Source organism: Vanacampus margaritifer, chromosome 11, assembly GCF_051991255.1.
Source record: "Vanacampus margaritifer isolate UIUO_Vmar chromosome 11, RoL_Vmar_1.0, whole genome shotgun sequence".
Taxonomy (NCBI): Eukaryota; Metazoa; Chordata; class Actinopteri; order Syngnathiformes; family Syngnathidae; genus Vanacampus; species Vanacampus margaritifer.
In genome coordinates, this window is record NC_135442.1 from 4,158,477 (window position 1) to 4,185,688 (window position 27,212).

At 39.9% G+C, this 27,212-nt stretch overlaps 2 protein-coding genes across 11 annotated transcripts in view; one reads left to right on the top strand and one right to left on the bottom strand.

Annotated features, from left to right (window-relative positions):
* The first annotated feature begins 665 nt into the window (after nucleotides 1-665).
* On the top strand, nucleotides 666-13,508 carry tbc1d8 (TBC1 domain family member 8). Its single transcript, XM_077579825.1, has 20 exons — nucleotides 666-1,211; nucleotides 3,251-3,361; nucleotides 3,472-3,590; nucleotides 3,708-3,936; nucleotides 4,921-5,161; nucleotides 5,360-5,567; nucleotides 5,683-5,880; nucleotides 6,967-7,113; nucleotides 7,373-7,523; nucleotides 7,868-8,082; nucleotides 8,663-8,780; nucleotides 8,931-9,216; nucleotides 9,483-9,624; nucleotides 10,181-10,279; nucleotides 10,356-10,424; nucleotides 10,971-11,235; nucleotides 12,252-12,317; nucleotides 12,402-12,500; nucleotides 12,577-12,695; nucleotides 12,924-13,508. Exons 1-20 carry the CDS (start codon nucleotides 1,085-1,087, stop codon nucleotides 13,263-13,265), a joined length of 3,351 nt encoding a protein of 1,116 aa, XP_077435951.1. The 5' UTR covers nucleotides 666-1,084; the 3' UTR covers nucleotides 13,266-13,508.
* Nucleotides 13,509-14,375: 867 nt separating this feature from the next.
* The window catches only part of neb (nebulin), a 63,844-nt gene continuing 51,007 nt past the window's right edge, over nucleotides 14,376-27,212 (bottom strand). For 4 of the 10 annotated variants that reach the window (XM_077580732.1, XM_077580730.1, XM_077580731.1 and 1 more), the window contains 16 exons: nucleotides 26,968-27,072; nucleotides 26,789-26,893; nucleotides 26,258-26,362; nucleotides 25,509-25,601; nucleotides 24,381-24,473; nucleotides 23,581-23,673; nucleotides 22,783-22,875; nucleotides 21,601-21,693; nucleotides 20,352-20,444; nucleotides 18,900-18,992; nucleotides 17,656-17,763; nucleotides 17,129-17,315; nucleotides 16,921-17,013; nucleotides 15,291-15,449; nucleotides 15,108-15,211; nucleotides 14,376-15,037 (listed from right to left, as the gene is read on the bottom strand). In XM_077580732.1, the coding sequence (XP_077436858.1) occupies nucleotides 14,864-15,037; nucleotides 15,108-15,211; nucleotides 15,291-15,449; nucleotides 16,921-17,013; nucleotides 17,129-17,315; nucleotides 17,656-17,763; nucleotides 18,900-18,992; nucleotides 20,352-20,444; nucleotides 21,601-21,693; nucleotides 22,783-22,875; nucleotides 23,581-23,673; nucleotides 24,381-24,473; nucleotides 25,509-25,601; nucleotides 26,258-26,362; nucleotides 26,789-26,893; nucleotides 26,968-27,072 (1,791 nt within the window). In that variant the 3' untranslated portion in view covers nucleotides 14,376-14,863. Of the gene's footprint in view, nucleotides 15,038-15,107; nucleotides 15,212-15,290; nucleotides 15,450-16,920; nucleotides 17,014-17,128; nucleotides 17,316-17,655; nucleotides 17,764-18,899; nucleotides 18,993-20,351; nucleotides 20,445-21,600; nucleotides 21,694-22,782; nucleotides 22,876-23,580; nucleotides 23,674-23,763; nucleotides 23,796-24,331; nucleotides 24,474-25,508; nucleotides 25,602-26,257; nucleotides 26,363-26,788; nucleotides 26,894-26,967; nucleotides 27,073-27,212 lie in introns of all 10 variants that reach the window. The other 6 variants (XM_077580738.1, XM_077580729.1, XM_077580733.1 and 3 more) reach the window with 6 other exon arrangements.

A 27,212-nucleotide genomic window follows, 5' to 3' on the forward strand; every position in this document is an offset into this window, starting at 1 on the left:
AATTTCCGCTTTAGCCTAACTATATCCATATAAGGACATACAGCCCGACATTCCATTTGTGGCTTCCGATAACGTCATTCAACAGGTGCTACCTCATGCTATATATAGTTGATATATGTCGCAAAATAAAAACAATACATGTATTAACAACAAATATAAATTTAAAATCCACAAAAATGCATGTTTTATCAATTAAAACACTACATCACTATAAAACATTTGTCTAAATAGTTGTAATACCAACTTTATTTTATTACTATTATCTTATTCGGGAGCAACGACCATTTATGTCTTGAACACGTGAACACACAAACATTCAACCTATTCAGATGAGGTTCTGTGGCTCATTGCGGAAGTGTACGGAGAGATTTATTTTTATTTTTATGGAAATACAGTAATGGTGTGCTTTCCCCCCTCAAATCCATTATGTTGTTTGCAAATAATTAATGTGACTATACTTTTTCGTTTTTTTTCGTTTTGTTTTTTGTTTCATTGCATAAAAATAAATCACATTTACCCCCATTGGATGTGGATATTTCACATAGTTTTTTGTGTGTGTGTGTTTTTAAGAAGTGAATCTTTTGGACTTGAGCGTGAGCACCTGGACATGTGACGCGCGAAGATCCAATCAGATAAGAGTGAGTATCCTTTTCAGGAAGTACAGCGCCTGAAATAGGGAAGTAAGGAAAGTACAAGTACTCACCCTCATACCCTTTCGGTTAGCTACTTTTGTCAGTAATCATTCCCTGACATTACTACTGAGTAAAAATGTAAGTGAAATAAACTCAAAGATAGGGGGACGATTTAAATTACGCCATTAATTCACACGGAGCGCTTTTAGATGAAAACAACAGAGTGACACATCTCTCCCGTGAGCAGAAGAATCAATCTTGGATCGGCGTGTCCAGCTGTTGAATCTCGACTTCAGCGAGCCGGACGTCAAACAGTGTTCGAAGTTCGAACCCCGCGTAGCGAACAATGCTGCAAGTCGCTTACGCGCCGCTGTAGACCGGCGGGGTGGACTTCCCAGGCGGCGGCGGAGGGCCAGTCCCCCCCTCCTCCGATGGTCCCACCCAGCTGAGAAATGTGGCTGAACCCGGAGGAAGTGGCGCTGAAGAACGCGCTGAAGCTGTGGATCACCGAGCGGAGCAACGACTTCTTTCTGCTGCAGAGGAGGAGAGGCCGCGGGGAGCCCGCCGGGAGGATCAGCGGTCGGTAGAACCCGAGACACGGTGCACCTGGACGGGCATGGAGGGCGTGAGGATGGGAAGTGGATGTTTGGGTCGTCAGGTCACACTCTTGAAAACAAAAATCGTGCACTTGAAAATCCCCCAAACAAAACGAGAAAGTCGACTTTTAATTCAATTTAAATGCATCTTGTAATATCCAAGCTCCCTTTAAAAGGTTGCCAACTTGTCGCATAAGTGACGGATGCTTCTGCTAATTATTGCCTGATTGTGGATTTTGTGTCTCTTTTCAGACAATAATTAACCACTTGTACACGTTGTGTTTGTTTTTGCGTGCCCTGTTAAAGGCACAGTGTGTGATTTAAAAGTTAGTAAACAAATGCTAGGTAAAAATTAATGTTAACTCCTGAATGCTCAGGGGAGTTTGCTGTCACCACGGTGACGAAAAAAAGTAAATTGTTCCTCAAATAATACAAAAACATGAACAACTGCGTTAAGGGAATAGTAAGTGATTTCCAAGAAAAGTAGCTCTAGAATTGTCCAGTTATTTATTGTAGCTAGTAGCTACTGTGACAAAACTTAACTTGTTGCTCATATAGTACATAACATAAATAATCTGGGGTCGAACCGTTACCAACAGTAGTAGGTGACCAGTAGTATATTTGCATGAGATAGGACCACCTCCTGTCAAAACAGGCTCATTTTGGTGTGTAAATTGTGCTGTAATTAACGTTATGTCATAATAATAATAATAATGTAATAATAATAAAATGTAATTTTCGTCAATCAACACTTAAGACAGCCTGAGATATGAGCTAATATAGCTAACAGGCAAGAATGTGATTGTTCTCTTCTTTGCTTGTTTCAACAACTGCTTTTTGTTGTCCACTCTTTGCTACATCAGATGAAAAAGGGGAAAGTGAACTTAACAGTTGTCAAAAGATCACATTGAGCAGCACGTGAGCTTCATTTATTTCCTCTGTGAAAGCAAGCCTTCGCATATGACACGAGAATGGCGTGTTTGAAAAAAAAACACAATTTAAGAGCTCAACCTTGCTTTAATGAAAGGCTGAAAATTCAAGTCCCATCTCTGACACTTTATTCATTTAAAAAAATAAGTGTATTTTGTATATTAAGGGAGACATATTTTAAAAATCTTCCCAGGGTTCTCTTATTGCGTACCTCTAACATTATTTGATCAAAATACTTCTAGGAAGTAAAATAAGCTTGTTGTGAGAGGGCGGTCCAATCTTTGCTCACGCTTCAGCTCTGCTTACCTTTTGACATGATAGTGTTTCTCACAGTGAAATCTGACCAATACAAGTATGAGTGCTCTTGAGTACGGACCGATACCAAGTACAGATACCACAGCTACTTTTGATACACAAAATTTCAAAATTTCATTTAACACAGTGACAAAAAATGTGAAGAAAAACTTTCAACTACTGATGAGGAAATTTAATGTCAGTTTTTTTTTTTTTGCCTTAAATATTGGTGGCTGGTATCGACAGCCTCTGACCACCCAATACCTTGAAATAAGGCCGGTATCGGCCCAATTCCAGTACCTGTTATCGGTAGCCACCAGCTGTAGTTAAAAAGACTCAAAATGTTGCTTGAAAATGGTGGATCTTCACTCAGCCTACAGCTGTCAAGTCATTGACGGAGAAACACAGTTTAGGGGCGGGCTTATGTATATTGGCTCAATTTTGACATCACAATTCAGAAGAGCTCACTCAAAGACGCATTTTGGGAAGGGGCCGGCCACGGAAGATTTTCTTGGTTGTTTACTTTCACACTTGATGGGTGGCCAGGGAAGGGAGAACATTCCGGTATGTTCCACTACCCTCAGAGGCCTTTGTGCGCGTTGCCAGGCTACGGAGGCACACCTTCAAGCGGCTCAACTTGGACGGTAAAAAATGAAAAGATAAGAAGACATTTTTCACCATGTGAGACAGGGGGAAAAAAACTGCCTGCTTAAAAAGTCTCCAGTCAAGTGTTAAGAAGTTAACCAAAACAAAAAGTTACCACAAAAAAAACAACCTTTGCGGTGTGTGTGTCTGCAGGCCTCCTGGTGGGGGCGCTAGACACGGTGCTGGACTCCAATGCCAGGGTGACGCCCTTCCGAATCCTCCTCCAGATCCCAGGCTCGCAGATTAGTTGGATCATCGCCAGTGGTACGTCCACAAAAAACGTCTCTATTATTTGTTTGTGAGTGTTTGTTTTCTATTTTCATTGCTGTCCGTCCCACCGGGTCGCCCCCCCCACCCCCTCCCCATCCGCCCAGGGGCCGCCATGGAGGAAGTGAACAAGCACTGGGATTGGCTGGCACACAACTTGCTGCACTCTTTGTCCATCTTTGAGAACAAAGAGGACATGGCCAGCTTCGTCAGAGGAAAAGTCAAGGTGGGAGACACGGGACAACTAAAAATAATCCACACAGTCAAAAGAAGAAGAAAAAAAATCACGGCACGCTTGGTGTCATACAACTACCGTCATGTGATGGTTAATGATGCGTGTCAGGGCCTGATCGCGGAGGAGTCACGCGGTCGTCAGGCTGCCCAAGAGGACGACCCGGAGAAGTTTCGCGAAGCTCTGCTGAAGTTCGAGCGCCACTTCGGGCTGCCGTCGTCGGAGAAGCTGGTCACCTTCTACTCGTGCTGCACGTGGAAGGGGAAGGTGCCGCGCCAGGGTCTGCTCTACCTCAGCATCAATCACATGGCCTTCTACTCGTTTCTGCTGGGGAAGGAAGGTGCGTAGTGTTCGTTCAGCTCATCAAATTATTGTAGATAATAAAAATAAATGTTGTGTCGAATCAAACATTTGGATTTGCTTTATTTTTTCTTTCTTTCTTTAAAGTTGGTTACTCAATTGCACTAAATAACATTCATTATTTTACATGAACATATTTTTCCATCCATCATATTAATTTATTTTTCTAAACAATTGGTTGATTGATTTATTGCACAGAATTTTTTTTGCTATTTATTTTAACACATTCGATACATTTTAGCTACTTTTAACCATTTTTATTTTGTGAAGTAATTGATCGATTAATTGTAAATACAGTAACATTAATAACGAGAATTTTATTTCAACACATTTGAAATATTTTATTTATTTTATAATTATAATTTATAGTCTTAAATAAGAATTTTATATGTTTTTAACTAATTGATTAGTTAATTGTAGTTTTAAATAAACGTTATTAAAATAACATTAATAGTGAGAATAGAATACATAATTTTTTTAGCCCATTTGGACATTTTCAAAGTTGATTCAATAATTTAATAATTCTATTTAAGTTAATTAGACATAACACTCATAATGATAATTATTTTAATTCGGCACATTTGAACTACTTTTAAGAAAAATGTTTGGTTGATTAATTGTAATGAAATTAATTATAAATATTTATAATTTAAACACATTTGACACATTGTACCAATTTTTTAAAACAGTTTTATTTATTAAATATACTTAAATCAATGATGCATAACCAAATAAACAGCTTTGCATATTTTACAAACAGATTTTTTTAACATAAATGATTAAGTATAAATAAATTATAAAGATAAACAATTTTACATATTTTACATACAGCACATATCTGATTTTTTTTAAACAAAATTTTCTTAAAAGGTAATTTTTTAAAATTATAAATAAACATTTTGAATTTGAATGCATTATTCTGTTAATCAAGAAAATGTTTATTTATTATTTATTATTTTCACAGTCAAATTTGTGATTCCCTGGGCGGAGGTGATTCGGCTGGAGCGGGTCTCCGGCGGATTCATGACCGAGGCCATCCGGGTGAGCACCAGGCAGCGGCAGCGGGACTTCTCCATGTTCCTCAACCTGGATGAGGCTTTCGGAGTCGTGGGGCAGTTGGCCGACATCGCCCTGCGCCGATTGCTGGATAGCGAAGGTCTGGAGCTGGACCGAGTGCTGCAGCAGCCGGCTCGGATCACCAAGAGGTCAGACTTTGCCATTTACTGTTGTCCATCTGTCCAGTGTACATGCTTCAAATTTCATAGTAGTCAGTCAAAAAAAAAAGTCTAGATGTAGCATTTCTGAAGGATCACATGTTTAAGGTTAACTTCCACTTTAAATGGTTACTTTCCAGACATGGCTTCTTGAGACTTTAATTCAGCCAAATGTGATCTTCTGTTCAGGGTTTTGGAGGAGCAGGCGTTGCGAGAGTACGTTCTGGCCCTGTTCCGCTTTCCTCGCAGCGAGAGGCTCCACGAAGTGGTGTCGTGCTCCGTGTGGACGCCGCACGCCCGCTGCCACACGGCCGGCACGCTTTACACCACAGACAACTACTTGGGCTTCTCAAGCCGAGAAGAGGGACAATGCATCCTCCTCATTCCCCTCTCAGAGGTGACAATTTGTTCTTGCCCTTTGTCAAATGATATTGATCAAATGCTAATAGGATAGCAGTGGATGATGCTAATGATTTCAAACGAAACGTGCTGAAATGCTAACGTGCTACCAGGTGGTGTCTGTGGAGAAAGCGGAGAGCACGTGCACGCTACCTAACCCGGTGATCGTGAGCGTGCGCTCCAAGAAGGCCTTCCAGCTCATCGAGCTGCAAGAGCGTGACGACCTGGTGGAGAGTCTCAACTGCAGGCTGCGCTCGCTGCACCTCAAGCAGTCGGCCTTTCGAACCAGCCGACATGCCAAGAGGACCGCGGTACGCTAAGTCATTGTTTTTTTGTTTTGTTTTACAATCCAATAAATACAAAATTTGTAGATTCATATGTGAAATTGTTTTTTTTATTGCATTATTTGAAATCAATCAACCAGTTAGTATATGAGATAATTAATAACAAATAAAATTTGAATAAGACGTCTAATATATGGGAAAGTTTAATAATAAATGATGAATGAATAGTATTATTACAATAGACCAATTGATATTTAAAGTTTATTTTAATATTCAAATAATCATTCTTGTTTTTTTAAATGTTAATACAACTACAAATTGTTACCATTTCATTAAATAAATACACAAATGAAAGACATAAAATGTGTAAAAAGGCATTTTAATCATTAAAATTATTGTCGGTTTTTAAAATAGCTTTAAATTAATGTGGTTACAATTGATTAACCATTGACTTCATGAAATGCAGAAACGTTAAATATTTATGCAAAATCCTATATTTTTAATGCATTAGAGTAATAATTAACTGACTATCATGTTGGATAAATTAAATGTCAAAATGTGTTTAATTTAATAATAAAATAACTTTTCAAATTTTTAAACTTCATAATTAGTGTGATTCTAGTTGATTACCAATTATCGAACAAAATGAATACAAAAATATAATAAATACAATTTTAATTCATTCAAAAATAAACACTAAATAAACACTGGATAAATACACATGAGATCCTTCTCAAGCAACACCTCTGGGCGTCTGTTAATGTGAGGTGGTGATTTTGTCATCAACCACCACCCCCTCCAGCCTGTATTTTGACATTTTGTTGTGTTTTGCCATAAGAGGGACGTTTCTGGGCAAAACGGCAATGTTGACCCCTCCAGCCAATCACACAATTGAATTTTTTTTTTTTTTTTTTACAAACAGAAACAGTCAAAACTTTGGACTCTACCTAATGGTTAAATGAATGCAACAATGATGTCAGGGCTTTTGACCATGAACAATTTACCATGTAAATACTTGCTAGGCCTGAAGGAACTTTGCCCATCCGTGGTCTTTGCTAGTGTGTCTGGAACTGGAATGCTCATGTTGTTTTTTTGTTGTTATCCCTGCATCAGAGCTGCCCCAACCCTTACTACACCTTCTACTACGACACGGCGTGCTCGGATGAAGAGGAGATGGAGGAGCAGGTGCTTCGTAACACAGTCAATAGTGAAGCTCTCATGACAGCCTTTCATCACAACACCACGGGAAGTAACAACAAGGTAAGCTGAAGCAGGGGTATTGATACGGTTTAATTGCTATGCCGTAGTTGATGTATGTCAGTTATCATGATACTGTTAATAACGCAAAATATCACGTTATCATATTGTTAGTTACTCCACTGTGATTGACTCTAGTGTATCACGGATGATTTTCCTCCAATACATAGACTGTCACACAATCATGCAATCTCTGTATATCATAATATTGGATATGTTGGCAAAATATTGAGATATTACACCATGTCGTTGTCTTGTTCAGAATATGGAGGCGCTGAAAGAAAAGATGTGGGAGGAACACTTTGCTGAGTTTGGCCGTGGCGTCCACATGTTTCGCACGGACAAGGTCCAACGACTGATTGCTATGGGGATACCCGAGTCCCTACGGGGCGAGATGTGGATGACGCTCTCAGGTGGGAAGGACAAACCCAGCTACATAAAATGGCTGACAACTATGTCATTAGATGCTAAAACATTTGCCATGCTAACAAACTGTTTAGCAACATAGCAACCCAGGAAGTGGAAGTGCCAAAGCAGATTAGTGAGGATTTCACATCTTGACCTGTAGCATGCTATTTAGTAAAGTGGTTGAAATGCTAACATGCTAACGGTTCAATGCGAACACGTGCTAACCGTTGATACCGAACGGACACATGGCAAGAAAACAACCTGGTCGATTTGTGAAGACTTCACATCTTGCTTTGCAATTGCTTACTATTTCTAATACTAAAATAGCAACACCTTTTTTACCCTGCAGACGCGTCCCCCGATCTGGACTCGCACCCGGGCTACTACGCTGGCCTGGTGCAGACGTCCATGGGTCAGAGCAGCCTGACCACAGACGAGATCGAGCGGGACCTCCACCGATCCCTACCAGACCATCCTGCCTTTCAGAACCCCACCGGCATCGCCGCGCTCCGGCGTGTGCTCACCGCCTATGCCCACCGCAACCCCAAGATTGGATACTGTCAGGTATGACTGGCAATCGTGATCATTTCTTTCATCTTAAAAGTGGTTAAATGCTAACATCCTATCATGGCAACTTGAGTAGAAAAGGCGTAAAAACAGATTGGCAATGGTTACACATCTTGACTAAGAGTTTGGTGCTATTTTGAATGAGAATAGCGTGCTGCATGCTAACGGATGGTGCAATAACTTATAGCAACATAAGTTAGCAACATGAGTGCAAAAGACGGAAAGGCACATTAAATAAAGATTTTACTTTTATTTGTAGTTGCATACTAGTTTGACTGATAAATAAAAATGAGTTGGGAGAAATGCTAACATACTATCAGTTGGTATGTTTTCATGTGCTAGCAGTTGGTAGCTAACGTTTAGCAAAATCACCTGAGGCAGATGGGTGAGGAGAAAGGATACTTACTAAAAGTTGCTAGCCTATGCTAACATTTGCTATGCTAAAACATAGCCATATAGTAAACGGAAAATAATGAGGTGCCCAGTCAAATTGTTGAGGATTTCACATATTTCGATAATTGTTGAAATGCTAACATGTCAGCAGCAGCTGTGCTAACACTTAGCTTTGTGATGCTAGTCGATGAACATACTGGCATCCGTGCTGCTGCTGTACGCCAAAGAAGAAGAAGCTTTCTGGCTGCTGGTGGCCATCTGTGAGCGGATGCTACCTGACTACTTCAACAGGCGGGTAATCGGTAAGCGGCTTTCATATTAGCGTTTGCATTAGCATTTGAATTAGTGTGCTTAAAGTGCTCATTTTTATTTGATTTCTAATAAGAATTGATTAAATGCTAACATGCTAAAATTAGCATTAACATCATAAAACAACTGCATTTCTGGTGCAGGTGCCCAAGTGGACCAGTCGGTGTTCGAGCAGCTGATCAGTGAGCGTCTCCCTGATCTGGCCGATCATTTTCCGGACCTTTCCACGTTGTCGTCTGTGTCGCTCTCCTGGTTCCTTACCATCTTCGTCAGCGTGCTGCCCTTCCACAGCGCCGTGTGCGTGGTGGACTGGTTCTTCTTCCACGGCATCAAGGCCATCTTCCAGCTGGCTCTGGCTGTGCTGGAGGCCAACGCTGCTAGCCTCTGCACCCGTGTGGATGACGGACAGGCACTTATGGTCCTCGCTAGGTATTTCCAAAGATTGATGCCTACTTGTTTGTGGTTAAAACCGCAGGAATGATGACAACGATACATAAATTTGTCAGCTTTGGAAGTATCAAAGTCGTAATAGAGGTGGGAATGCAAGAAAGCCGTGACAGTGGTCCAGTTTTGAACACAGGAACACTTCACATTCACAAACAACACATCAATGGCATATTACTACACATATTTGTGTTAGCTTTGTTAGCATAGCATCAACAGGTACAATAACACCACCTACTGGCCTGTTACAGTTTTCTGGAGCATGTTGGAAGTGAGCAGTCATCTGCTGGCGAGTTCTCTCAGCCCCCTGCAAATGACAGCAGCAACAACATGGCAGATGCTTCAGCTGTGGGCCAAGCTAACATAACACAGCTCATCACTGATGCCTATGAAGTGAGTTACTAGCAGCTAACTAGTGAGCTAACTAGCTAGAATACAGATCCATTTTTGTTGTCATAATTTTAACCAGAAGTTATGTAAAAAAAGAAAAGTATACTCTCCACTTCTTTCTTCTTTTTTTTTGCGAGCATGGCTGCTTGTTTAAATCTGCGCTAATGATGCTAACCATCTACTAAACAGGAATCCCAGCCCACATGAAACAGATTCTTCAAATATGTTTTAGGTATCTGTTAAATAAGGTTTGAAAAACATTTTTTTTAATTTTATCGTGCTAACTAGCGTTTCAGCTAACAGTGCTAACAGTCAGCTAAATGGCAAGCCTAGTCTGTGTAAAATAAGATAACTAAAATGTATGAAAATCCTTCTTAAAAATGTTCATGCTAATTATGCTAGTTAGCCTCCATACTAACAATACTAATAGTTAGCTAAACATAGCTACATATTTTAAACTCCATTAGCTTCCAAAATAGAGCAATGGCTGTCTTAAAAAAAAAAGCATGGATTGTTGCTTTTTCAAAATATAAGTATTTTCATGTGTTTTCTTGGTCAGCGGTTCGGAGACTTGACTGTTAAGAAGATCGAAAGGCTTCGCTGTCGACACAGAATCCAAGTCCTGCAGGCACACGAGGACACAACCAAAGAAAACGCTGTGAGAAATGATGCTAATTATTGTGCTGACGCTAATGCTAACAACAATGCTTATATATTGGTTTGTGTTTTCGTAGTTAAGAGTGGTGACACCAGACGTTTCCATCTCTGCTGAAAACCTGGCTGACATTTATGACCTCTTCAAGGTAAATTCTTTACCACTTTTCAGATTCTCATTAATTAAAAATAATTTACACAAAAAACAATGAAAAATGTAATTCTTTTGTTGTCAAATTGCAACTTTTAATAAATAAAAGAACTATTCTTGTCATTTTTTTATTCACTTCATTCCCTTAAAAACAAAAACTAGTTTTGTAATATCACAACTTACTAATCATATTAATATTAGTAATATTACAACTTACTTTTTTGTATAACTTTATTCTTAATAATAACAATGTCGTGACTTTTTGTTTAAAAACACGATTAAGAGTATAACATTTCTCATAATATTATGGCGTATTCCGTTTTTGTAAAATATATATTTGTATTTTTTTTCTTGGTCATTTTCCCTCATTGACCTAAAGGGGAAAAAACTAGAATAGAAAGAAAAAACTACTATTTCTATTAAATTCCAAACATTTTGCAACGTTATGCTCTTAATATTACAAGATTTAAACTGGTATCATTCTTGAACAATTTGTCTGCTGATATACTGTAAGCTTGTCAGTGATAATATTATTTCCATGCAGACGGAACATTTCATCAGCCTGTACTGGGGCGACATTAGCGCGGTAGCTGCGGCGGAGGCGGCATCATGGCGGCGCGGCGTCTCCTATTTGGAGCGCCAGTACCGACTGGACCTGCCACAGTTCAAGAGTCTGTACGGGCTGCTGGCCCCGTGGCCGGCGGGTGGCTGCCAGCGCCATGCCGACACGCTGGCCCATCGCACCTTCACCCTGTTGGACTCCAACAGACACAATCTGCTCTCCTTCAGGGACTTTGCCCTCTGGCTCGGTGGGTGGAGTGTGACTGACGACTCGTTTGCTTGAGTGTTTATTTCAAACAATCTGATCCAGTGTCATGACACTTCCAAGAAAGTAAATGAGAAATTTGGTTGAAAATACTCCTGATCATATTCTCTTAGTAGTTTATCTTGCGGAAAAAAAAACCTTATTCTCTGAATAATGACTTTGTTCTCATAATTTACCTTTTTCTCTCTTTATCTGAAGAAAATATGAGATCATTGTCATGATCTCATATTTAATTCTGCTTTAAAAATATAAAACTTTTCACACAAAAGTAAGACTTTTTCTGGACAAATTAAACTTTTCTACAAATTATAACACTTTTTTTCCTAAAATAAAAAAAGGCTTATTACTAGTGTTAAAAAATACTTTTCTTAAAAAAAATCGGACTTTACAGCAAAATCTGACTGCCAACAAAATGATTACTTTTTGTCCTAATATTAAAAAATATATATTTATTCTCCTAGTATGATTTAAAAAATAAATAAATAATAATAATCTTGAAGTACTATTTTCTTAAAAATATATATTCTTTAAAATGCCCTTTCATGCCCTTTTTCATTCTTGTAATATTGAGGGTTTTTCTTTTACCTTAAAACACTTATGACTTTTTCTTATTTTTAAAAACTATAACTTTATTCTTGAAAAAAGTTTTTTGTGATAATTTTTGTTGACACAATATGACTAAACTAAAATTACATTTGTTTTCTTGCTTTTGATACATGCACTATAGTATATCATATAATTGCACTTATTTATTCTTGTGTATTTTGACTTTATTCATTTTTTAAATCTTAACATTTTGTCATCTTTTCTTGTATTATTTTACATTTTTTGTCAAAATAGTATTTTTTTTCTCAGCAAAATAAAAAAAAATATTGGGGGAAAAAAGAATTTTTCTCAAGGAAAAAAAAACTTGAAAAAAACATTTTAGGAAAAATAATTGTATTTGTAATACCTTTAAAAAAAAAAAAAATTAATCCCTTTTCCTCTTTGTTGTATCAGACAATTTGTACTGTGGTGAGCTGAGTGACAAGGTGAAGCTACTGTACCGTCTTCACTTACCTCCCGGTGAGTCTTCCTCGCATCTTGGCCGAAACGTTTAATTTAACGGCAACTTTCTGATGCCGCTGACGTCACTTTCAACTTGGACAGCTCTGACTGACAGCGAGGAGCGCTCGTTTTCTTCATCGTCCGGCATGAAGATTCCTCCGTTGTCATCCGGCAGACCTCTCTACGTGGGCGTGGCCTCAGGTGGTGACAAAGATTGAGACACATGAATTTGATCTTCCACTTGCTTAATGAGTTGGTTTTGTTTTGGCTGCTAAAGAAAGGGCTGATGGGAAAGAGGAGGCGAAGGACTACCAGGAGCAGCTGAAGCAGATGCTTCGGGATTTAGTCGTGGCAAAGGAAAAGGATGTGCACCAGCCACTTCCCCTCATGAAGCAGGTAAAGTCTATTATTTCATTATTCGCTATAGAACCAATAGATATAACTACAATTTATAAAAGACACATTTTGGTGCCAAGAAAGTTTCTTCGGTTTTCATGTGCTTTGTTGTTGCTAAATCGTTTAAGTGGGTTCATTTTATATTCAGGTGTACTCAATAATCATGAAATTGCAGTCATTTTCCAAGAAAAAATCTGACTAAAAACTTGACTTGAATTTTCTTGTCAGCGAGAGTTCATCCAGTTTTGTAAGACCCTGTGCAGCCTGTTCCACGGCGACCCCGAGGAGAACGAACTCTTCCAGGCCATCGCCAAGGTCACCAGCCTGGTGCTGCAGATCGGCGAGGCCACCGCCAGGCCTGCGGGACCGGACCGGGACCAGGTCCTATCTGCGCCGCCTGACGAGTGGACCATCAGCCTGGCCCAGATTGTGGCATCTCTGCTGACTGAACAGGCGCTGGTCAACTTCCTGGAGAAAGCCTGCGATCTGACGAGTCGCATCGCCGCCGCCAAGGAGAAGCAGTACCAGCAGAGGGCGCCGCTGCTCGCCCTGCAGCACGCCCACCGCTAAGGCGAGCTGTCGTACCCTGTCCGTCCTAGTAGACTGTGCTCAACTAACCGGACATGCCTTCTAATTTCACTGTGAGTCAATTCTGATGTTTTTCTACACAAATATTTTCTAACTTTAGTGTTTAATGAACTGGTGCGCATGCACCTTCTTGCTTTTTTCAATCTGGAGCCAAAATGTGCAAAAAACTTTATCATGAAAGCAAAACACTGGATTTGTCTTTTTAAATAAAATGTATGCTGCAGACATCAAGTCTTTAATTTTTGCCTTGTTGGGGAATAAAACTTGACAAAATATAAGTTTGGATTTTTTTGGGAAAAAAAATACGACTTTATCTCAAATTCTTGAATTAATGCAATTTTTGAGAGGAAAAATATGAGTTGATTCTTAACTTTTTACGAGGGGAAAACAATGTGTACTATTACAAATTAACATCTAGAGAAATAAGTAATACTTCATTTTCAGAATACAATTTTTTTCAGTAGAAAATTTGATGTTTATGTTTGGGGGAAAAATCGGGTAAAACGATTTTTTTTTTTTTTTTTTTTACCAAACAGATTTTTGTTTTGTCTATAAGGCCAACATTACTCTTGTAACATTAAACCTTGGGGGTGTGGGGGGGGGGGGAACAAAGCTAATAGACCAATGGCCGCTGCAGTTAATTCTGTTCTCGCAGAATTACTCTCCATTTCCTTGTTGAATGTTGAACAACGAGCGGCGCTTCGTACATTTTTATCTGGAAAAGACGAGACCGAAGAGGACATTTTCAACCATTGCCGTGATTGGTCAAAACAAAACGCGCTCAAGATGCCGCGTCGTCCAATCAGATTCGAAGCATAATACAGAATGATGTCCCTCCTTTTCCAAACGGATCTGCAGAGTGAAGTTCCAGATTGATTGAAGAACTCCCTGGAGTGAATCACAATTATCAATCTGGCTTGTGAGGTTAAAACAATGGAAGGAAAAACTTTTTTTTTCTTGGAATATTACATTTTGTTGAGGAAAAAAAAAATGTGACTTTTATTCTCACAATCCAACTTTATCTCCAGGGGAAAAAAAGAAAAAATGTCTTGAAATTCTCCTAAATGAAAAGGAAACAGAAGACAGGCTGAATACTGCAGGATGTTGGCTTTATTAGCTACTGGCGAAGGATTACACTTTGCCATCAAAAACCAAAACACACACTGGACTAGTACTTGTACTTGTAGTGTTCTACTAGTACGACTAGTGTACTAGTTAGTGGGCTAGTAAGTGGTCAGGGTTCATTTAAAGGAGGGAAACACTGGAGATTTTTCTCTTACAACTCAAGAGTGCTTTGATCGTGGAGGTTGGGCATCATTCGATACGCGATTTCATTGAACGTATGGTCGTCTTAGCCGATTGTTTCACTCACTCCATACAACACTGACGATATATATAGAATTTTGGGGGTTTTGATTTATACACAGTAATGGGTCAGGCTGTAAGGGAGAGCGAAGCAAGGTCATCTGGAAAAGAGTCCGATCGGATTTTGGGCTTCTCAAGCAACACAAACTGACAAAAACGGGCGACAAACCTCACAAACACTTAGCACACATTTTTCCACACGCTTTTTTTGCCGTTTAAACGGCTTCCACGTAATTGGCGGGCAGCATGCCGGTTTTGCCGGTGCGCTGCACAGTTCCGTACATCCAGCCCTCGTCGATGGACTGCACGTTGACGATGACGTCGCTGTCCTTGAAGGAAACCTCGTCGCTGTCGGCCGCCAGGTAGTCATACATGGCGCGCACCGTTTTCTGCAAACAATTGAAAGTGTGAGGACCATATTTGGGCTTTCAGAGGACACAAAAATGAATATCTACGTACCCCGGTGGTAGAAGGGTGCGAGGGGATGGAGGAGACGGTGGTCTGCTGGGTGGCAACGGATGAGGACCTCTGCTGCAGCTCCACGGTCTTAGCGTGCTGGTAACCTGCTCAGAAAACAGTACAGGAAGTCACGCTTACGAGTCGCCAGTCTAATGGCGTTGTCGGCGTTCGTTTGAGCTTCACCCATGGAAGAGGTGACAAATCCGGAGGTGGTGACAAATCCATTGCTGTAGAGGGACAAGTGGTGATCGGGGTCATGGGAGATCTCGGATTTCTCGTCCGCCACGCCGCTCAGGGCGCTGGTGGAGCGGGAGTGCTCCTTGCTGCGACGCTGGGCTTGGACTAGGGAGGAACAGCAAAATGAGAGACTCTGGAAATGTGCTGTGGAGTGAGATTCCTATTGGTAATTATTTGAGGGTAAATCCTTAGATCTACTATCAACTAGTGTTAATTTTGTTAACGAAAACTAAATACAAATATTTTCGACAACACACATTTTGCACCGGGCCAAAACTAGACCAGACTAAAACTCCCATTAATAAACAATAATTGGGACTAAATCAGTATGCATTTTTGTCAACTAATAAAGACAAGATGAAAATTTAGCTCACTTAATAAAGAATGGACTAAAATCTAAATACATTTTAGTTCACCAACAAAGATGAGATGAAAATGATAATTTAGTAAAATCCTGTCTCTCCTAATCTGTCACTAACACATGGTGACACCCCCTTTAAAATCTGCAGCTAGCAAGTGCAATTTAACATGAATGCAACAGCTATAGGCTAACAATCAAACGATGTTAATCTGACCGCTAACTAATGCTAGCTCACTTACTAGCTTGTAGCATGGAGTCATAATAGCCACTTGTTGATATATTGTAATTGTGTATGAAGTTGTATTAAATCAAAAAGATGAGGAAAAAAAATTATGTGAAATAGTTTTAGATTAGATGGAAATGTTCAATATTATCTGCTGACAAAAAAAAAGGTAAAAATGATTGTTCGGACTAAAACTAGACTGAAATAAACGTCAGTTTTTGTTGACTAAAAATAAAGACTAAAATGCTCGACTTATAGTCGATTTGTTACGGTGCTGTCGCGGAGCGGTGTGGTGTCTGTCGGCGTGTGTGGAGTGGAGGACCCAAAATGCAGGGAGGCAGGAGAACCACTGCCAGAGTGCGGGCGAGACTGACGTACTTTATTTTACAGAAAACACTAACCGGGGTACTGGTTAGTGCTAAATAAACAGCGAACTGAAAAGATACAAACTCAAAATGACAGCCAGAACTCCGGTGGTGACCGTGACAAGCGGCAATGATCCCACACCGACTGATCACCACCCGGGAACTAAATACACCCACACTAATGAGGAGACTAGACACACCTGGGGCCAGGCACAAGTGGCTGAGGGCCCGGATTGGTCAACCCGAGGAAGGGGAGGACCCCACTCAGGAACCAATCGGGACCCCCAACCAAAACCAGAGCCCCAGACATGACACGACTAGAAGGTGACTAAATAAAAAATGGGACGAAGTTTACTAACTACAATAAAAACAAACAAGTGTGATTGAAATTGGACTCAAACCGAGATAAAATTTATAGATGGCTGATAAAATTAACACTGCTACCAACTCCATTGGTTCAGAGGGACTGTGCCTGGAACAGGAACAGGAACCCTCCCCAGTTATCTGGACACCTTATTTGGTTTATTCTGGCTCCACTTAAACAAAAAATGTCCGTATATCTTTGACATCCTCACCAGAGAACCACTGGACTTTTAAGATCTAATGGATCTTCAGTCCAAAACGTACCTGACATCAGATGCAGACTCCTGGACTGGATGTTGTCCTCGGCCGGGTCGTAGTCAAACACAGAACCGGGATTGGTACGCCACACTCGCAGATCTAAAGGGGGTGCAAATCAGGGATTTACTCAAATCAGATGATCAAGACCGAAATAAACTCATAAATCAAGGTAGTACTGTTCTGTAAGTCTTTGTCTAGTAATTTGCCGTTTTACCGGTTGTTGTCTCTTGGTCGTGCTCGACAGCGCGTCTTTTTTCCATCTCGACCACGCGCCTCTGGATGCCGCGGTAGCTGATGTCGCTGAAGTCCTGCATGTTCTTCTTCACGCGCTCCGTTATCAGGTCGGTGGTGGTGGGCGTGAAGCTGCCCTTGGTCTTCTCGAAGTCCTCGTGGTAGCGCACCTAAAAACACAGGTAGGGTTCGCCAAATGTGTCTCACCCGCATACCGTAGGGGGGGGGGGGGGGGGGGGGGGGCTCGAGTCACGTGATTTGATTTGACTCCAGCCAGATTCAAAAGCTAAATCATATGAAATACTTCTGTTGACTTTGACTTGGTATTCATGAGACGATTTGACCAATGACTAGTTTGAAATTTATTGAGGACGTGCCTTGGTTTCTTTAGTTTCACCGTAACTCGCTTGAAACTTGTTTAGACTTGAAACTTATGAGTTGCACACAAGAGACTTACTTCTACCGCTGCGATATTTTACCCACCACCAAATGAATAATCACACGGCTTACTCCTGATATGATGCGCTGGGTCTCCCTGACACGTCTCATCTCCGGAGTGTCCAGAACGAAGGCGGCCTTGCCTTGGACATGCTTGCGGAAGCTGTCGGAATACAGCACCTGGCCAGAAAGCAGGGACACAAGGTGAGGTGAGTTTTGACACCATTTTTTATTGTATTTTATTAGCTTAGCCATTAGCACAGTTGATAGCGACAGGACACTGACTTACAAGAGTGACCTGGGACGTTACTGGGATACAAGATGAATAAATTAGCGTATTTAAAAGGTAATTACATAACATATCGCAAAAAGTTCAGCAGCAGGACGGAATGGAGGGTACAAGAAGACGTACTGGACGACAAGAGGTTAGTGCTGTGGACTACAAAGATGTGCCTCATCTTAAAACGACTAGGGGGGCAGGGAATTAATACCAAGAACCAGTATCAAGGATTAGGCAGCATTTTTTGTATTGTTTCCTTATAAATAGGCACTGCCTGGCATACGTTTTACAGTCTTTTCAGACATTTTAGCCGATAATTTTTTTTACAGCAAAAATGTGTTTCCTTAGACAGTAACACTGCCACCTACTGGCCTGGCATGCACATGACAACATTTCACCCCCCACCCCCAAGTATGAGGGTGATTTCGCGAAGTCTTTTTTTCGAAGTCCCACATCGAATTGCGAAAACTGACAAGTAAGGGATCACCCGCAAAAATTATATTAGTCAGTGGGCCTACTGTACAGAAGTTGATAAATAGTCAATAGATACTACTAGTTACTTACTGACCTGACATGTACATTACAGCCTTTTCAGACATTTAAACGCTGGTTACTTTGACATAACGTAACGTAAATCCTACATTACAAATTAAGCGTGATTTTGCGGATTACAGAAGAACCTAAAAATTGCAACTTTTCTACTAGCCATTTTATAACATGTTTGACTCGACAATACATAGATAGTCATTTAAAAAAAAATACATAGCCTATATCACAAAGGACTCTTCATCTTTAGTTGGTTAGCTGATCAGCTGTTACCTTATAAGCACCTATCTACACATCATCTTGAGAGGTTTATCACCCTGAGTTTTCATCAAGTAGTTTTAGTTATGTTCCACAGACTACAAAGAACTTTTAGAGGGATCGAAAGCACCAAATCATGCACACTGGACCCGGGTTTGACCAGGATGACATGTTTGTTAGACAAAGGGGTTAAAGAAGAAGCTTATAGTTGCTGCTGGGCTTCTCATAGTACCGAGCTAATGTTCTCTTGGTTCCGTTTGACTCGCTCCATCTCTGGAGTGAACACCACGGGGGTTCCCTTGGCTGAGCTGTCCTTATACAACACCTGAAATGGGGCAGAAGGGGGTGGTGGTCAGACACTGTGTACCAGAAAAAAAACATCACCATCACAAAACTATAGGACTGCTTTCAACGGAGAAGCTTTCAGATGATTTGGACAGCTCGCCAAACGCAGAAAGCTTGAGAAACTGGTCATATAGAGCAGGGGTGGCCAAAGTGTGGCCCATATCGGACCAACCGAGCTTTTCCCGAGCAAGAGTTCTGCAATTCTGGTTGCTAACCCAAAACATTGGTTAATTTAAATGTCTTTATTATTTACTTGGCCTTAAATTTATCTTAAGTAATTGGTGATTTTATTTTATTTTTGGTGAGTAATCAAACCTATTACTAAAAGTAACAATTGTCTATACACAATTCACATTTTTGATATATATTTTTTAAATTGGTTTGTTTAAAAAAATACATACAAAATATTAGTAAAGCAAACAATTTATTCTTTATTCATTTGTATAAATATTTGGCTAGTTGATTTATTGAAAAAAAGAAAAAGAAAATTAGTAAATAAATGATTTTATATATACATTTTAAATTGCTTTGTGTTTCAATAAATATATGACAATGTCATTAAATAAAACAACAAAAAATAATAGGTTTTTATGTTTGTATAATAATATAACTATAAATGATTAAAGAAGACGATGACTCATTGGTTTATCATTAAAATGAACTATTTTACAAAAACAGATATTTAATATTTATTTATTTGAATAAATATTCGGTTTATCAATCATATGTAACAAAAATGAATGATTTTGTCATTCAGATTAACCATGTCGAATGTTGTATTTGATATTTAAAAATCAAGGAAGTAATTATTAAAGACAACATACATTTAAAAAAAATTCTCATTTTATTAATGAATTATTTAATTAATTAAATAACAATAGAAAATTATTAATTTATTTTTACTCATTCACTCCCAGTCCAGTAAAAATGAATTTTGGACATCTCTAGCTATCAATGGCAGTTAATGAGTTTAATGTAACTATTTTAGGTACATAACTGCACTTTTTTTTTCTCTCTATCTAAATATGTGGCCTTTGCTCACCCCTGCTATGGCGTAATTCAAGGTGATGGTCTCAAAACACTCGTCACACATAAGCATAGCAGACTACTTAAAAAATTGCAGGTGCTGGGTTAGAGGTTGGGGTGTCAGTTTAGGATGAAATGGAAGTCTGCATTATGATTCAAGAGGTGAGGATGATTCAGGTATGGGGAAATTCTGTGCCTTGGATGAAGCAAGAGCGAGATTAGATTGGCGGGTGAAGCGAATGACTGCTGCTTAACTGGCGCTATTGTCCACTCTTGTTAAAAGCACACACGCTTTCGGGTGGCGTTCCACTACCGAGCTGATGTGCCTCTGGGTCTGTTTGACCCGCTTCACTTCCGGCAGGTCGGGAATGGCCGTGCCGCGGTCCAGGGAGTCCCTGTATTTGATCTATCCCAAGAAGGTAGAGAGTAAGTGTCAGTTAAGAGGGAAAAAAAAGACAAAAGTGTAAAAAAAAAGACAACACAGCACAGCACCCAAAAAAAATCCCAACAACAGAATATTTAGCTTTTCTTTAAATGACCCAAAAAATAAAAAGTCAGCCCTGGGCACGAGTTTCCCCAATCAACACAAAATTTTGTGTGGTTATGTCAATCATGACGGGACAAACGAAAAACTCTCAAAGACCCATAGTTGAAATTAAACAGGAAGTCGGCCATTTTGGCCTGAAGCAGGGAATTTCAGGGCTTGTTGGAAAATTAGAACAAAAATCAGCCCCAACGCCAGTTTCACCGATCAACACAAAATTTGGTAGACATGTCCATCATTACAGGACGCACAAAAAAGCCTCAAGGACCCGTGACTGCAATCTAACAGGAAGTCGACCATTTTGGCTTAAAACAACAAATTTAAGGACTTGTACTTTGTTAGAACGTTTGAAAAGTTGGGGGGGAAAATTTGACTCTAACAACAGTTTCACCATTCAACACGTGATTGAGGGACATGTCCATCATAATACGACACATGGAAAAGCCTTAAAGACCCATGGTTGAAACTGAACAGGAAGTAGGCCATTTTGGTTTAAGGTAGCCAGAAATGTATATAAAAAAGAAAGGCCCTTAGATTTTCACCAATTAACACAATTTAGGGGGTCATGTCTATCACGACACAACGAAAAAGTCTCAAATACTCATGCCCGAAATTTAAGAGTAAGTTGTCCATTCTGGTTTAAAGCGGCAATTTTGAGCAAATTCCAGGACTGATACTTTATTAAAAAGTTAGGAAAAGGTCTAGTTTGGCCATGTGGCGGTCCAGAGAGTCTCTGTATTTGATATACCCCAAGACGGTAAAGAGCAAGCATCAGTCATGAGACAAAAAATACATTTCTAAAAAAAGGCAGCAAAGCACAGCACCAAAGACCACAATGGAGCATGAAGCTTTTTTCTTTTGTTTTACATCCTGGGAAATGAAGAAGTGTGTTAGCTCAATGGGGTTATAATGTCAGGATCAGACTGGAGAGAGAGAGAGTTGTTACTTGTTACGGTGGTTTTTAAGGGGGGGTGAAATGAGCCGGAGGGGAGGTTGGGGTTCACTCTTTTCGGGATACCGTGCTAATATTTTGCTGATTGCGTCTAACGCGTTCCATCTCTGGCGTCTCCGACACAGATGTGCCTCGTCCAACGTCTTCTTTGTATTGCAGCTTTGGAACGAGACAAAGAAGTCAAACATGTTGGTGACACTCAAAGTAGTTATGAAGGGTAGAGCCCGACCGACACTGGCTTTTCAGGGTGTGAACCTGGCTTGGTCATCTACCATTGTTTTGTTATTGTGCTATTAGCAATGCTATTTTAAAGACATAAAAGGACCTTGGCGTTCAAGTCTCTGACTTAGTCATGGCCATAGAAAGTTAGAAATAAAAGATTAGCCTCTTAGACATAAGTTTGAAAAAGTCTTAAGAATCTGTACTAAAATTGAACAGGAAGTCAGACATAAAAAAAAAAAATCTTAATTCCGGGATTTATACTTTGTTAGATAGTTAGGAAACGTTACCAAAAAAATACGTTCACCAATCACATGAGATTGGCTAAATGTGTCTCATGAATCTATATCAGCATTGAACTGGAAGTTGGCCATTTTGGCAAAATTCTCGGACTGATATTTTGTTAGGGGGGGAAAAAATCAGCTCCGGAAACCATTTCTGCAGATCAAAACAAAATCTGGTGGATATATCTTTCATAACTAGATGTATGAAAAAGTCTCAAGGACCTATGTATGATATTTAACAGTAAGTCAGCCAATTTGGTTTGAAGCAGATTTTTTGTGAGGTTTCCAGGGCCTGTACTTAGTAAATTAGTGGAGTGATCAGCACTAATCAGCACAAAATTGGCTGGACAAAAAGGAACAGCAACAGGAACAGTTCCTTATGGTTTGGAGCAGCCATTTTGGGCAAATCCAAGGGCTATCAATAGTATGGACCTGTGTTTGAGATCCTCCCATATCTATGATGACCAGCCAGTTTTATCAACAGTATCGGTCGGAATCTTGCTGAAAGACTTCAAGCAGGCGGATTATTTAAGAAAATATGGAAGAGATTATAAATTTGAAGAAAAGTCAGTTCCAAACAACAGTCAAGAGGGAGGATGAAGACACGAGATTCTTAGTTAGGATGGAAGATGCGAAGTGCTGCACTTCCAGGTCGGGAAAGGTATTTGAGGAAGGTCAGAGGATCGTACGGGGTGATGACTTTAGGAGGTAAAAGTAGGGAAACGTAAAGAGATCTTTCCGATACCGAGCTGATATTCTTCTGGGTTTCTCGGACCCGCTTCACCTCGGGGAGGTCTGGTATGGCCGTGGCTTGGCTCAGAGAATCCTTGTACTGTATCTGCCCGTTGCAAAAATGTTGCACAGGTACAAAGTCAAAGACAAACCTCACAAACATGTCCATCCATTCACTCACAAAGTTAGTGTTAACCAACACAGGGAGCTAGCGTTTTTGATTGTCTAGTTGATTATTTTATGTTAAGATCTGACATAATTGAAGTTGTTAACTTAAGGGAAATAATCTAGCTAAAACTGTGAAATAAAAATATTGGGCCTTTGGTGGTAGTAGTCTGTCGGCAAAATCTCCAAGTGTTTTTTGTTTTACCAAGTTTATCCAATTGTCTTTCTTTGTACTTGGTTGACAGTCCAATCTCCAAAGACACTATGCCAGTACTGACTGATTCAACATATGAAAACATCCAGAAAAGACATGGTATGATGCTAAAACCTGACAAACTGTTGATACCTTCATACTAACCAGATGATATCAACAGTATTGTTCAGGAACTTGCCGTAGATGTAAAAATAAATTTGTAACCGGGCGGATTATGTGAAGAAATATCAAAGAGATTATCATTTGGGGGAAAATCAGTTCCAAACAAAGTCAAACACTAGTCAAGAGGAGGATGTCATGATACAAGAATCTTAGTTAGGATGGAAGATGTGAAGAACTGGACTTCGGAGTTGGGAAAGTGAGAGGGTTGTAGGGCTGATGATTGTATGGCGGGTAAAGAGTAGGGATCATAAGGAGGATGGAATCCTCTACCGAGCTGATATTCTTCTGGGTTTCTCGGACCCGCTTCACTTCAGGAAGATCTGGTATGGCCGTACCTTGACTCAGAGAATCCTTGTACTGAATCTGCCCGTTGCAAAAATGCCACACAGATACAAAGTCAAAGACGACCCTCACAAACATGTCCATCCATTCACTCACAAAGTTAGTGTTAACCAACACAGACAGGTAGCGTTTTTGATTGTCTAGTTGATTATTTTATGTTAAGATCTGACATAATTGAAGTTGTTAACTTAAGGGAAATAATCTAGCTAAAACTGTGAAATAAAAATATTGGGCCTTTGGTGGTAGTAGTCTGTCGGCAAAATCTCCAAGTGTTTTTTTGTTTTACCAAGTTTATCCAATTGTCTTTCTTTGTACTTGGTTGACAGTCCAATCTCCAAAGACACTATGCCAGTACTGACTAATTCAACATATGAAAACATCCAGAAAAGACATGGTATGATGCTAAAACCTGACAAACTGTTGATACCTTCATACTAACCAGATGATATCAACAGTATTGTTCAGGAACTTGCCGTAGATGTAAAAATAAATTTGTAACCGGGCGGATTATGTGAAGAAATATCAAAAGAGATTATCATTTGGGGAAAAATCAGTTCCAAACAAAGTCAAACACTAGTCAAGAGGAGGAGGTCATGATACAAAAATCTTAGTTAGGATGAAAGATGTGAAGAACTGGACTTTGGAGTTGGGAAAGTGAGAGGGTTGTAGGGCTGATGATTGTATGGCGGGTAAAGAGTAGGGATCATAAGGGGGATGGAATCCTCTACCGAGCTGATATTCTTCTGGGTTTCTCGGACCCGCTTCACTTCAGGAAGATCTGGTATGGCCGTACCTTGACTCAGAGAATCCTTGTACTGAATCTGCCCGTTGCAAAAATGCCACACAGATACAAAGTCAAAGACGACCCTCACAAACATGTCCATTGTCCATCCATCCATTCACTCACAACATTAGCGTCCATTTCAATACAGGCAGTTACAGTTTGTTTTTGGAGATGATTATTCCAGGTTTAGATTGGATTAATCGTTAAATCGTGAGAAAGAGGAAAAAATAATTTAGGTTTGAGGTTACTAACTTGTGTGAACCAGTTTCCGGAAAGAGTGTCCTTCCGGAACTATCAAAATGAGACACTAAAAGGATCTTGACTACTACGTGTCCTTGAGTGTCAATGTCCTGATCAAGGCTTGAAATAATTGAATTAAGCCTGTTTCAGACAGAATCTGTCTTCAGGCTCTTTTTTTTAGGGCTGATTTCGTACAACTGTCAGATGAGTTCCTGGCCCATCACAAAATCAGTTGGTCCCGGCAGTAATTTGGTACAGAGAAAGCAGAGATTTTCCAATCTCTGAACCATTTCCCCCATCACACTTTGCCCGGGGAAATAGCCTAACAGTCATCTGAATTCTCATTCCAAAGGAATTTGTCTATTTAAGTGCGGCTTTCTGTTGAGTTTTCAGCACTGTGCACAGATTGCGCATTTAATATACCGAATCCATGGATTGTCTTGTTTTTCTTAATTTGTTTTGACAGTCTGCAACCGTTTGAAAGCGGACACCTGACCTACAGGACTTAAGCGAAACAGTGATGACTGAAATGTATGTCATGTTAAAAATGGTCTAAAACCAAATTTAGCTCTTTAAAAAAAAAAATCTTCTTAGGACCTGGCTTTGACCTGAACCAACAACTGGTTTCCACAAGTCAATGGAACTATTGAAGGGTTGGGAAGGGTGGTGGGATTCCAGAAACCAATTAACAAACACGGTTAATGGAGAAAAGCCAAGTTTAGGAAATTCCAAGTTTAGGGGGCACTGGATTAAAATGGAAGTCAAGGGAATAGTCACGTATTTTGAGGGGAATATGGAGGGAAGGCTCAATGAAGGACTCGAGCCGGAGTACCGTGCTAACGTTCCTCTGGTTTCGTTTAACTCTCTCCATCTCGGGGGTTTCAGGCAAAGCCGTTCCTCCTCCCAAATCCTCTTTGTACTGAATCTTTTTTTTGTGGATGGATGAGAAGCGAAAGAAGAAGCATTAAATAGTCTGACCCTTTGATTGGAGCAGAAAACTCGAGCAAATTGGAGATTTCCAAGAATTTGTTGTCAGTTTGTACCATTTTGTAGGACTTACCTCACAGATGAGGGTTTCAAACAATATTTGGACAAACAAATACATGTGCAGAGGTCCCTTGACTTACGGATTTTTCAAGTTATGAGCCGTCACTTGGTGATTTTTTTTTCAGTTATAAGCAATTATTTCTTACATTCTTATTTATTGTGTTTGATTATGTCTTATAGAGTGCTGTTTTTATTTATTGAAAACACAAAATCTTTTTGTTGGTGGCCGGAATGGATTAATTGCATTTCAATTGAGAGAATTGATTTGATATACAAATACTTATATATACAAACGAATGAAACTTGTAAGTCGAGGTACCACTGTGTAAACAAACACCAGCGCCACACAGAATGACGTCAATGTCGAGATTAGCCAAGGGTTAGCGGCGTTGCATTACTAACACAATGATGTCATTATTTTTGAAAAAGAAAACACAAGGATGGACTGATTAAGGTCTGGTTAAAGATGATGAACGAAGGGAAAAAAAAACATGTTAAGTGTCGGTGTTAAATAATATATCATGGAGTAAATACCAAGCTGAAATTCTTTGTATTTTCTTTAACGCGAAGAATTTCAGGAGTGATTACAGCAGACCCTTTGCCCATTATGATGTGTTTTAGGTCACTCTGGTACTGAAGCTACGGGGAGAAAACACACAATTAAAAGAAAAAAGGAAAAAGAGAAGACATGATAAACATCCATACTCTTTCATATAAATAACAAGTATTTATATAGATTAGTGATTATGGTAAAGTTACAGACCAATGTGAGGATGAGGCATATTCTTCCAAGGACTTCCTCATAATTCCAACACCAGTTAAACATACCATAATTATTATGTGTACCCTTAAAAAAACATAGGAATTAAAGACTTGCCTATTTTCGTGAAGAAAGAAGGTACGGGAACACATTCACAATTTCCCATTGATGGATAACTGACTACAATAACTACATGAAAAAAGTTGTAATGCTCTAAATTCCAGAGGAACTCTAAAATTGCTTATTTTGGAAAAACAACACGTTTGTGGACCCCAAAACGACTACAAACCCGCCGTTGAACTTACGGTGCTGAAGTTCTTCTGGTTCTCACGGACTCTCTGCATCTCAGGGGTGTCCAGAACTGGGACATAGTGGGACATGTTCTTCTCCGCCTCTTCTTTGTACTTTTTCTGTTGAGACAACCACAATCAGGTTTTGGCACGGTGACCCGAGACCGAGATGTGGTGAGTGGCGGACAGTCCACCTGGCTGACGATGTTCTTCATCTGCTGAGCGTGAATGATGTCCGGAGTGTCGATGACGGTGGTGTAGCTGGCTCGGTCCATCTCGGCCGTGTGCTTGTACTTGGTCTGACGGACGGAAAAATTGAGTTTATCGGACCATTTCAGCGTAGGATCAACGATTAAAATGAAGGAATGACGAAATTGGGCAGAAGCCGAAGCTCTCCGATAAACATCTTACTTAGTCAGAACAGGATAACCACTTAGGA

Excerpts from the sequence above, each read along its gene's own strand:
- tbc1d8 (XM_077579825.1), top strand. The coding sequence starts at position 1,085 with ATGTGGCTGAACCCGGAGGAAGTGGCGCTGAAGAACGCGCTGAAGCTG. Across the intron at positions 5,881-6,966 it reads GACATGCCAAGAGGACCGCG|AGCTGCCCCAACCCTTACTA; the intron begins GTACGCTAAGTC and ends TCCCTGCATCAG. Across the intron at positions 8,781-8,930 it reads CTTCAACAGGCGGGTAATCG|GTGCCCAAGTGGACCAGTCG; the intron begins GTAAGCGGCTTT and ends TTTCTGGTGCAG.